Here is an 11,937-nt window from a genome sequence, read left to right on the forward strand (position 1 = left end):
TAATCAAAAAAAAAAAAAAAAGATGCAACTTAGACCATACAGGTACTTCAGTATGTTTACATTTTTTTTTTTCAGGAGGAAAAAGGAAAATCTTTTAACTGTGCTGTGACTCTGTGACAGTAACTAAGAAACAAACAAAACCAGAAAGAGTAGATGAAAGAATGAGCGAGGGACTGCACACACAAGCAATCAGTCAGTAGACAGAAGCTGTGTGTCCTCATCCTGCTAATGAGGGAGTGCAGAGCCTGCCTGGGAGACAAGCCCTTTAGTTTGGTCTGTCAGAGGCTCTGAACCTCATTTTGGTTGAAACAGCCTTTCAGTGACAGCATCTCATTAGCATGCACCTTTTTTTTTTTTCCTTAAGTTAAAAAGTACTTCTTGGCCCCATTCCTAGAAAGTAACTAAAACTACTCATCGGAAACAGCCTTGCTTAAATTTCCCTTATCAAGTTTTTACAATGGTAATAATTTGACATATGATCCGAACTAGAGGGTAATTATTAGACATAGTTTAGAATGGTGTTTCTCATTTCCTGACTCAGACCCTGGCTGCAGTGAGTACACAGGCTTCACGGTTTCACCTCACCTCAGGTCTAAAGTGGTCCTGTTTGTGTTTTTTTTTCTCTTCTTAGTATAATACTTAAAATGGAAATATTATATCCAATAAACTGAATGAATATAATACTTCTGACAGGTGAATAACCAGTAGAAGTCTCTCTGGAGAATAAGTAAATAAAAAAGGTATTGATCTCCTTATAAAAATAATTGATCTCCACCAAAAAATAATAATTCCTTTTTCTGAAACAGTGGTGATAATCCTTTAAAGGACTATTTCCTGTTTTGTGATTCAGCTAAATGTTCCTAATATCTTAATGTGGATTCCGATGAATAAAAGCCCCAAATACTGTGGAACCGCTGGGATCCCGGTCAGATGTCTCAGCAATTTTATACTCCGTCTAACATAAGTAATGCACAAATTCAAATGAAAATCCTTGAGCCAGGCTTGGCGGCCTTTAACTCCAGAAGCTGAAGCAAGTGGATCTCTCTGCGTGTGAAGCCAGCCTGGTCTACACGGTAAGTTCCAAGCCAGCCAGGGCTACACAAGTAAGACCATGTCTAAAACAAACGAACAAACAAAAAAGCCTTAAAAATATTGTAATAGATTCTTCCTACAAGAATAATTGAACTCATTCACAGCTGACAAGGCTAAGGGGAGACGGTGCTCCCGCTGTCCCCATTTCAACTTAGATGACACTGTCAGGAAATGTTTCCAAAGCAATCGTTTTCCTTTCCCCATTGCCTTTCAGTCAGCTCGAGTCAGGTGACTCCTCATAATTCAGAACTTGATCCTCTGAGCATTCTTTTCTCTACTGTACATGCTAAGCCCCCCATGAAATTAGGAGCTAGTTCTTCTGAAAATACTGTTTGACTCTTCAGTATCATAAAACAAATGAAAAAAGGCCTAAATACTCAGGAAAACACTCAAGGGCATCTGGATTTATTTAAGCAAGCCTTCGGTGGGTCTGTTTCAGTAAAAAGAAGATGCTGACTTGTTACGTTCATACAGACAGGTCCGCTTGCATCAGCAAACCTAATGGCCTTACTCCACGGTCAGCATTAAGGAGAAGAGACCTACCTCGTCCACTCCGGCCCACAAATCTCAGGTCGTTGAACCTCGCTACTTGGTTTTTCATAACAGCGGAGGCATTTCGGAGCTCAGCAGAATAGTTTTCATCATTCCCTGCCATGACAGTAACCACAGTCCCATCTGGTACTTCTCCGAGGGCTACCACCTACATGAAACAGGAAATACAGAAGGAAGAGTGGCACACAAGAAACACTTAAGGACCGAGAACACATGCTCCCTGTAAATGAGGTCTTATCAGGGCCCAGGGCTGTGGTCCAGCGATGGCAGACCAGAAGGGAAGCCTCTGTACTGGGGTCATGACACCACTTCAAACACATTGATCTTTCGGGATCCACCCATTTTCGAAAGTGAGCCAAATTTGCCTTCATGTATTCTGTAGAATATATGTACATTTTTATTAAAGCCCCATGTTAGGCTGTCTGCAGGAATCATAGCTCAGAACGAAGGCTGGTGACCCAGCTGCAGATTTCGCCACACATATTAAGGTATCTCCTGCCTACCACCCAAGAGCCCTGAGGTGTGGCCTCAAGTCCGATCTTGAGCTAAAAACGGAAGAGTACTTAGGGGTACTAAGAGCCAGCTCAGGGGGTAACGTGCTCGCTGTGGAAGCATGAGGACCTGTGTTCAGATTCTCAGTACCCATGTGAAAAGGGGAGGCAGCTTGTATGAAACCCCATGGCTAGGAGGTGGAAAACAGGCCAGCTCAGGGCGCTTCACGGCCATCCACCTCAGCCTAATCTGCAAGCTCCAGGCTCCAGGAGAGGCTCCATGTCTCAAAACCTAAGGCAGAGGGCAGAAGAGGCAGCTCTCCCTGGATTAAGGGCTTTCCACTAAGTCTGATAACTTGAGTCCCATTCCTGGAACGTGAATGGTAAGAGAGAAACAATTCAGGCAAATTGACCTCTGACCTCCACATGCACATCACGGCATGCGTGGACTAGTTCATACACAAATGTGATTTTAAAAAGAGATGGAAAGCAATGGAGGAAGATATGCCAATACCAACCTCCAGCCTTCCTATGCACTCAGCGCACACACATTCACATGTGAGTCCACGTACCTACACACACACAGAGGACCTGATCAGCACTGTGAAAGAGGACTCTCAAGTCAAACTCCTGGTGCCTGGCTGAAATACTGCATAGAGATCAGGTGGGGAGGGAGGGGCTAAGTGTTCATCTTTTAACGATAACTGTGACTATCTATTGCGTATCTTCTCTGCCGCGGGCCCCAGTACAATAGTCAAAGCCAGCAAAAGAGTAAAGTCTGGGTAGAGAATAGAGACCTAGCCAAGGATGAGAATGAGTAGCAGAGTCAGGAAATATACCCCGGGGCTGGGGAGATGACTCGGTTGGTAAAATGCTAGCCCTGCGAGCAGGTGGACCAGAGTTTGTTTAGCAGAAGCCATGTCAAAAGCCAGGAGGTATGGCATATGCTTGTAATCCCAGCACTGGGGAAGCAGAACAAGGAAGATTGGGATCACCCAACCATATAATCCTAATCAACAGGTCCCAGGGCCCACGGGAGAGACATAAAAACAAAAACCCTCCAAAAGCTGACACCTAGCGTTGACCTCTGACCTTCAAACTCTGACACACACAAGCACCGGCATATAAGTAAGCACACGCTCGTGCCCACAATTCCACTTATATTTCATCTACCATGTTGGAATGACACATTTGCCCCCATAGTCTTTAACAGTTAATCTGAAATTTATCAGGCAAGATACAGGATCAGCGGTCTCCAAAGGCTAACACACAAGCGGAATCACTTCACCCCAGCTTAGCTGCCTACCTTGGCTCAACATGCAACCTTGGAGACAGAATGCCGGCCCCATCACATACGAAGCATCCTGTTTTCTGTGCACCAAGGCCCTGCTTCCCAGTGACAGTTCCCTCCTCTCGGGATGCTCTGCACGCCTGTTCCCGTTCCTTCACCTAGTGTCCAGAGATCTTGTGGTCACTTAGCAAGGGCTCCAGCTACAGCAGCAGCTTTTCAAAGCCGCTCTGTTTGTCTGTCTAGCAAACACCCCGCTTTTTTTTTTCACTTCTGCTTCTATGCTCTCCTATGTCAAAATCTCCATATAGTAAGCCTAGGTTTTCCCAAACACGCTTGGTACATATGTCCTCCTAAAAGTGCATTTCTTGTACATTGATAAACAGATATTATCTTGACAGAACTTTCCCTGCCTGTGACTCCCACCCCAAAATCTTCCCTTACCATTATAACCTCTCTCCCAGCCAGGAACACAATCAAACAAAAGAAAACCTTGCCAAGAATTTTTGTCACTCTTACTTGGCTCTTAGACTGTTTCTCAATTTCTTCAGCTTTATGCCTTGTTCAATTCAAAATCAAAAAGCTTTCTTTAAACTGTAGGACTCACATTCCCAGTGTCCCACTGTATCCCTTCGCCCTCACTTTTGCTATCCATATACATTAGTGATCAATCTCCGTTTTTACTAAACTAGCTCAATGTTTAAGGACTAGCCTTCATTTCACCTAGTTTGTTTCCATACGCCAACTCTCAAACCAATGCCTGGAATATTAGGAGGGGGGGTTTGATGGGTGTTTTTTAAATAGGACCTGGAAAGATGGCTCAGTGGGTAGTGTTAGCTATGCAAGCACGGGGGCTGACTTCAAATCCTTGGAGCCCACGACGCAAAAAGATGCAATACCAAACCCTTACTGGAGATGGGGGTGGGGGCGTACAGTTGTGAGTCATTCCGCCTGGTTCACAGCAGCAAACAGCAAAGAGACTGCCTCAGACAGGGTCGAAGACAAGGACCAATATCTGAAGTCCTTCTCTGATCAGCACATGCATGCTATGGCACTCCATTGTCTCATATGTAATGTGCATACACATGTACACAGACCCAGTTACGTGTGAGAGGGAATACGTGTGTGTGTGTGTGTGTGTGTGTGTGTGTGTGTGTACGCGTGTCTGTGTATCTGTGTGTTCGCACGTGTATGTGTATGTCTGTGTATCTATGTGTGTCCGTGTGTGTGCTGTGTGTGTTTGTGTCTATGAAACAACTAAATGAAAGAGTTCCATAAAAAGCACTGTTCTCAGAAGCCAACTGCTTTGTGGCTACCAACTCAAGGGCTAAGGGAACCAGTCACAGGATGAGTCAGCATCCCTCACCAACAGCAAAGTGTCTCTGCTGCAGACCAGCACTGCCTGGAGTACAGGGCTATTCTCAACAAAAGAAGTCTCCTGGGTCAAAAGCAAATCCCTTGAGAACAAGACTTCCTCTCTGTCACCTTGGTCTAGCAACTTGGGTGGGGCGTGGGGGGGGGGGGCAGTTACTAAAACAACTGCTGTGCTCTTGAAGGTGAGGCCTTTCTCTGGTGCCAAAAAAATGTGCACGTTTGAAAACCCAGAAATAAATGACTATGTCAGCCAGTATTCGTCTGAATATTAAGGCACGGATTGTATTTTAACACCCACTGCCTGGCTTTCTAGCAAAAAGATTATTACCAGAGGTGAGAGAGAGTTATACTATTCCAGAAGGCATCATACACACTGAAAAGCAAGAGGCTCCGCTTTTCCCCCTATCCTCCTTGCATATCTACTTCGACCCTTACCCCATTCATGTCATCGCTAAGAACCAGGGTTTTCCAATACAAGTTGGGAATAATGGTTTAAAGCTGTAGAATGTACAAGATGCCACAGAAGCACAGGGTCTCATTACAGCGATCTTGTTTTCGGTACGATAAGGAGAGGGACATTTCCAGGTCTGCTGCTCAACATGGCCTTCGGTGGCTAGCCTCCTTTAGGAGTGCCACTGAGAACATGAGCCTTCAGTTCATGGCCTCAAAGGTTCTGCGGTATTGTTGAAAGATAAAGGATTGCTCCTTGTGGGTTTCGCTCCAGTTGTGAAGTATTTCAGGAAAAGGAAAATAATAAAGAAATCTGCCTCGATTCAAAGGTCTCAAGAGCTTGGGACATTATTATTTTACTACATAGTTTTAACATAATGGACTTTTTTTTTTTTTTTTTAGTTAAAAGAGAACGAAAATTGATTCAATAATGGAAAATGTGAAAGAAACGATTCCTATGTATGAACTACATACATTCATTTTTTCTAGAGCAGCATAATAGTGATCATGTTAAATATGTTAAATATGATCATGTTAAATATCATATTTAGCAAAACACACAGTTGTGCATGCCCTCTATGACCTGGAGAACATGCCAACATACACAGTGACAATCTTTCTGGTAAGGCTGAACTCTGGTCCAATGACTAAAACACACTTTATTTTCTGCTATTCATTCTACCAGACCAGACTGACCAACATTTTTTTCTGAGGAAGGGGTGGTACATGTCTTGGGAGGGGGAGTACTATATTTAACTTTATATCAGTCAGAAGTATAATTACATGTTTGAGACTTTTTAAGTAGATGTCTGAAGCTCAAAAGTTTCCTTTGAATATTCTCAACCATGTTTGTCTAGAAAACCAAAGAATGAAGAAATTTTTACACATTTCATCTGTACCAAACCCAGGCAATGGAAAAACATTTTAAGGGGTAAAAAAGAACAATTAAAAAAAAAGTCACTCTTTAACTGGCTAGACAGAAGCATTAACTGAAATTTCTTCCATGCTACCCAACACAAAGTACCATTCTGCAAAGAATAATTTGTGATGAAATGATAATAATTACATTTCTAGGTGTGCTTAAACATACAACAAAGTTGAGAAAAGCATGAGAAAGGGAGAAGTCACTTTCTGTTTGGGCATCCCAGAATTGAGAAAGAATTTTCTTTATTTAGCGCACCCTACTGTAACCAGTATTTAAACCACACAAATGCAGCTTGTACAAACTAAAGTTAAAGAGTATTTAACTCTAGTGATGTTGAAATTTTGTCTGAGAACCATTATGACTAAATCTGGGCCTCTTCTGAACAAGGAGCGATGGCAAACTTAACTCAGACCCCTGTTCCTGTGGTCTTGCCAGACTGGAAGTTTAAAATTGCCCATGACATTTCCATGGACAGCATTTTAGTCTAAGCTAATCAATTACTCTTACAGATTAACATTATTTTGGCATATTGCATGCAGTAAAATGAAATATAATTATTTTAAGATAAAATCTGATCTTATCTTTCTTTGTAATGAAGAGAGAGGTAGCTCAGTAATTGCAAGAAGCAAAAACAAAAAAACTATCTTTTTAAAGTAAACGATAGAAAAAATTCAACAAATGCTATACTGTGGTTTTAGAACTTAATTCAGGAAGACTTCCTCAACTCAGAAGAAAAAAAAGTCAATTGAATTATAAAATAAAAACAAATACAAGATATCGTCTCAAAAAGTTTAAATATATGTCCAACAAAAAAATTGACAAAACTTTTTTCAGTTTAAGCCAGTGATCTACGTGCCAGTAATCACAATGGCTTAGGTCATCTAGTAATGGATAGTCTAGAAACTCTGAAAACACACAATCAGTGATGCCAAAAATGAAAAGACAAAGAAGGACACCTCAAATATAAGTTTTCCAAAGTTTAAAAAAGTAAGTATTTTCTATCCAAAATTTATTTTAACTTATTAGTAAGTTACATATAGTCAGCCCCACAATATTTATCTTTAGATGAGTTTAACACCTGTCTTCATACATGTACTATGATTGACACAATTTTGCAAAGACAGTTTGTATTAGGCTTAATAAAGATTTGACAAGCTTAATGATAGCTTCTCTTCTTAAGCTATAATTAGATTTTTTTTAAAGATACGAACAAAATCTGATCATTAAACATTTAAGAAAGATATAACTCACTAACACAAAGTATGTATAAGTTGCAAAACTGCTTTTAAAGGGAAAAAAAAAAAAGCCAGTAATGTCAAATCATTCTCAAATAGAAACTGCATCATCATTTGAAAACTTCATCAACACTGAAAGATTATATTGAAAATAAAAAGTCAACTGTGAGTACTTGGTCATACATCTAAACATGTTTTTTTTTCTTTAACATTACTAAAAAAATGTGTGATAGTGGTGACTATATGTGGTCGCATGTTCTCTAACTTAAAACAGTGATACGGGCCTACACGACTTTGAGTTTTAAGATATACATCTGGGTGTCAGCACAGTGTTTCAGCTTGAAGCTATTTGAGGCAACTTAGTTATGAACCCTGAACACCAGGCTTCTCGGTGGAGATGCTGACAGGCCCCTAACTCAAAGGGGGCTACTGGCACAGTTGACACATTCTATACACTCTGTCTACCAGACTAACCCTCAGCTACTGAGCTGAATTTGCAAATTGCTTTGTCCTGGCCCTGAAATCCTCTGTGACAGAAAGGGCCTAGCATCCTCCAATAGAAGGCCTAAACTATTTTAAGGTTTCAGTGAGATACACCTGAAAGAAATGTTAAAAATATTTATTTCCATTTCCTTGACACCTGAAAGGACTCACTGTTTCTAAAGTACAGACCCTTGGTAAAAGTACAATGGTCATAAATAACTACGTGAAGGCCGCTAGCCGTTTTGTATTTTACATGTCCAATATAACTGAAATAAGGACTCTTTTAAAATTTCCAAATTATGTTACACGAACAATACCAATAAATACCAATACCAATAAATACCTTTTAATACAATCCACTGTCAAGATCATGTTGAAATGTTGTTTTAAATTAAAAGATATCAAAACCGTCTACTGAACTTATTTCTGGCTGACTGCAGTCAGTTTTGTGTAAATACTGTGTTGATTTGAACACTAGATTTCTCAACAAATTTGTCTTTTCCTCTCAGTCAGGGTGGGGGTGTTTTACGGGCGTTTAGCTCTCTGCTTCCTACCTAACAATACTATAACTTATTTTGTACATGATTCTGGGTATGATAGCCAAATTGCTGTCACCACATTTGAAACGGGGACTTCTTCATACCATTTCTTCGGTGCAGATGTATTTGATTATGTTGAGAGAATATAAGAAGCCTGCTACGCTCATGCTTTTATTCCCAAAGCACGCTGTCTTTAAAAGGATGTTGTTACATCACTGAAATGAAAATTATAAAAGTTGCTGTCAAAATCTGAACCTCCAGATATCCATATTTTTAAAGAGGAGAGATGAAACTATTAGGCGTGAGTCTCTATGATTACCCACTCTTTGAATCCATTACACAGATGGAAAGAACACAGACAGTCAGTCCCTAGGTTAACTCAATTTATTACAAATTTAAATATTATAATAAGCCCTATGTTATCCATGGCCTGTTCACTGGTTAAAATAAGGGGGGAAATGCACTCTGTGATTAGCATGCTTAACAATAAAGAAATAAATTCATTTTCATAATAGTTTTAGGAACTAGTTAGACAATCCAGGTTTGAAATCCAAGAAAAGTTCAAACTGAATCGCATTTCATCTTTACACCCAAATCTTTTCCCAGAAGAATACTTGTGCCCAAAGTCAATGCAGCATTTAAAGTGAACAGTTCAAGACAGTTCTGTCCTGAGCACAGTCCGCACCAGGGGGTTCGAACACTAGACATTGGATTAATGAGGTTAAATCTTTACACTTTAAGGCATGCCCTTGCATTATACAAAACATCTACTCGTTTGAAATTTTTCGCTACTTTCGTTCAGGTTCGGGAAAAGACTTTTGCTTGGTTTTGTTAAAATGGTGTCTACCCTCACAGAGGCTGCCTAGATAATTCTGAGCCCTTGGCTGATAAATGTTCTAAAAGATACCTCTCATATGGAAATATCATTTTCTACAATTTCACCTATATCTGACCTTTCCACATGAATCTACAAAATGGATGCTCTCGAAAGAGGAATTTTTTTAAGGACCACTGGTTGATCCAACTACAAAATGAAACTTGCGCTAGAATGCAACGCACACCTCCTCCATAATAATCCATTCAGATTTCTGTTCAGATAGAAGACCTAAAGAGATAAGTGCTCTAATTGACCTGGACCACCCACACATGGAATCTGAATTGCTGCGTGGGGTACCCGGTGATCAACAACTGGGAAATGCAAGGGGCCCCGTGGGAGTTTGGCACCGGAGTCCAAGATGAAGGAACTGGCGCAATTCCTCTTTTTTTTTTTTTTTTTTCTTCTTCTTCTTTTTCCCCTCTCTCCCTTTCCTTCCCTCTGTCCACTGATGCCTGGTCCCAGGCCCACCCGCTAGAGCTGGAGGTGCCCTTGGACTTATCTCTCTTGCTGGCTCACCCCTCTCCATCCTATCTCTGTCTTCTAGACTAGCGAGAGGGGACACCCATCCACCCAGCAGTTTCTTCTGGGGTGGGGTTGGGGGGTGCTCCGCACCACCGCCACCGTCTCGGTCTCCGGAACCCCAACTGCATCACGGATAAGGCCAGAGGCTGGGGGCCCATACACCTCCAACCTGCCACGACTCCCTCAGCTACCTGTGCTGGCAAGCTAACGGATTCAGGCGAAGGAGGCCGCGGGGGGCACACCTTAGAACCCAGGCCTCGGGCGGGAGCCATGCACAGACCTTTCTAAGAAGGGACGTGGGGCGGGGGAGGGGGTCCGGCTCTCTCGAGGCAATAAAGTTTTCGCCTCCGTTTTCATTCCGACCAGCCTAAGTGGCTCCACAGGATTCCCTCTCCCTCCCGTGCGGAGCGAGGCGGGAGGAGGCGGCCTCAACCCCGGTCCCCTTTCCCCGACGCTCACTCCAGCCCTCGGGGACCCAGCGCCCTGAACCCCGCAGCTACCGGGCCTCGCTAAAAGCCGAGACCCCGACGGCCCCGCCTTCCTCCAAGTAACGGGAACTCGAGCCCGCCAAGGAGGGCGCGGACGTCCCCGTCCGTCCCCGCTGTCCCGCAGCCATCCCCAAGTTTGCTGGGCACCCTCAGCCCACGCGCCGTGGCTGGCACCTCATCCCGCCCCGGGGCGCAAGCGTCCTCCGGGGCCGGCGCCCTGAAGGCACCTAACCGGGAAGGGGACGCTTGGCCCGGAGTAGCGGCCTGCGGCTGGGGACAGGGTGCGCGGAGGAGCGCGTGGGATCCCAGAGAGAGAAGGCCGGAATGCCCGGGAGGAGTGCGGGGGACCCGCGCCACGGGGGAGGGGGGCGGGGTGAAGCCTGAGGCTGGAGGCTCGCGGTGGGCACCTCGGGGCGTCTGGGGCTGAGGAGCCCCGGCAGGGGAACGGGCAAGGTGGCTGCCCGGGAGCCTGGAAGGATGAGCAGGCGAGGCTGGGATGGTAGTGGGCGCAGGTGAGAAGGGGATCGCGACGGGGGGGGGTGTCACCTTGGCACCCCGAGTCGCGGCCACCGAGGCTGGAGTGTTGGAGGACCCCCGTGGGCACCGAGCCCCCTGGCGGGCAGCCTCCGCGGGAGCCCCGGCCACGGGCGGGGGGTGGCCAGCCTCTTACCTTGAAGGCCACGGGCAGGGTCTTGTTGCAGCGCCAGTGCGAGGGCAGCACGGAGCACAGAAAGTTGGGGCTGTCGGTGCGGACCAGCTCGGCGGGGTGGTCGGCGATGATCTCCACCATGGTGCGGTTGTCGTGCGGCGGCCTCAACCGGGGCACCGCCGCCGCCGCCGCCGCCGCCGCCGCCTCCTGCTGCTGCTGTTGCTGCTGTTGCTGCTGCTGCTGCTGCTGCTGCTGCTGCTGCTGCTGCGCAGCCACCACCGGGCTCACGTCGCTCATCTTGCCGGGCTGCAGGCTGCTGGAGGGGGGGCTGAAGCGCCGGCTGGTGCTCGGATCTACGGGAATACGCATCACAACAGCCACAAGTTAGCGAAGTGGCCGGGGGAGGGGGAGGAGGGTGGAAATGGGGGGCGAGGAGGAGGAAATGGAGGGGGGGGAGGCGGGGCCTGGGGGGTGGTCGGGGGGGTGGGGGGAGATAGAGGACGGAGGTGACGGGACTGAGGAGGTGAGAAATCAAGTTCGAGGAAGCCGACTGCCGGGGCGGGCGGAGTCTGCCGGGGGGCCGGCGGCTGGCGACCAGACGCAGCTGGGCTTGGCGGGTGGGGACACCGGAGAGGCGCAGATCCCCGCGGGGAGGCTCGGGAGCCCCGGCGGGGGCCGCTGCGAGCGGGGCGCGGGGGCGTGTTTGGCCCGGCCGAGGCGGGGGACTTGCAGTTAGCAGCAGCTCGCGGTGTGGGGGTGCCCCCCTGGGGCGCCGCGTCCTGGGTGCGCCCCTGGGCGCCCCGCTCCCCGTTCCAGTTGGGCCGCGGAGCCCGGCAGGTTCAGGAGTCCATCCGGGCGCTCCGGGCGGCCCCGCGCTCCCCGCCACCTCCGAGGCGGCCGCGGCTGCCCGGCCTCTGGCGCCGCCGCCGGCCCGCGCCGCCGCCTCCTCCCGCCGCGGCTGCTCCGAGGCCG

At 46.3% G+C, this 11,937-nt stretch overlaps 1 protein-coding gene across 5 annotated transcripts in view; it reads right to left on the bottom strand.

Annotated features, from left to right (window-relative positions):
* The window catches only part of Runx2 (RUNX family transcription factor 2), a 127,361-nt gene extending 115,999 nt beyond the window's left edge, over window positions 1-11,362 (bottom strand). For all 5 annotated transcript variants that reach the window (XM_055612433.1, XM_055612426.1, XM_055612416.1 and 2 more), the window contains exons 1-2: window positions 10,987-11,362; window positions 1,636-1,792 (exon numbers count right to left, since the gene is read on the bottom strand). In XM_055612433.1, coding sequence (XP_055468408.1) covers window positions 1,636-1,792; window positions 10,987-11,334 — 505 coding nt within the window. In that variant the 5' untranslated portion in view covers window positions 11,335-11,362. The remainder of the gene's footprint in view (window positions 1-1,635; window positions 1,793-10,986) is intronic.
* Window positions 11,363-11,937: the final 575 nt, after the last annotated feature.

Source organism: Psammomys obesus, unplaced genomic scaffold (assembly GCF_907164565.1).
Source record: "Psammomys obesus unplaced genomic scaffold, mPsaObe1.curated_primary_1811, whole genome shotgun sequence".
Taxonomy (NCBI): Eukaryota; Metazoa; Chordata; class Mammalia; order Rodentia; family Muridae; genus Psammomys; species Psammomys obesus.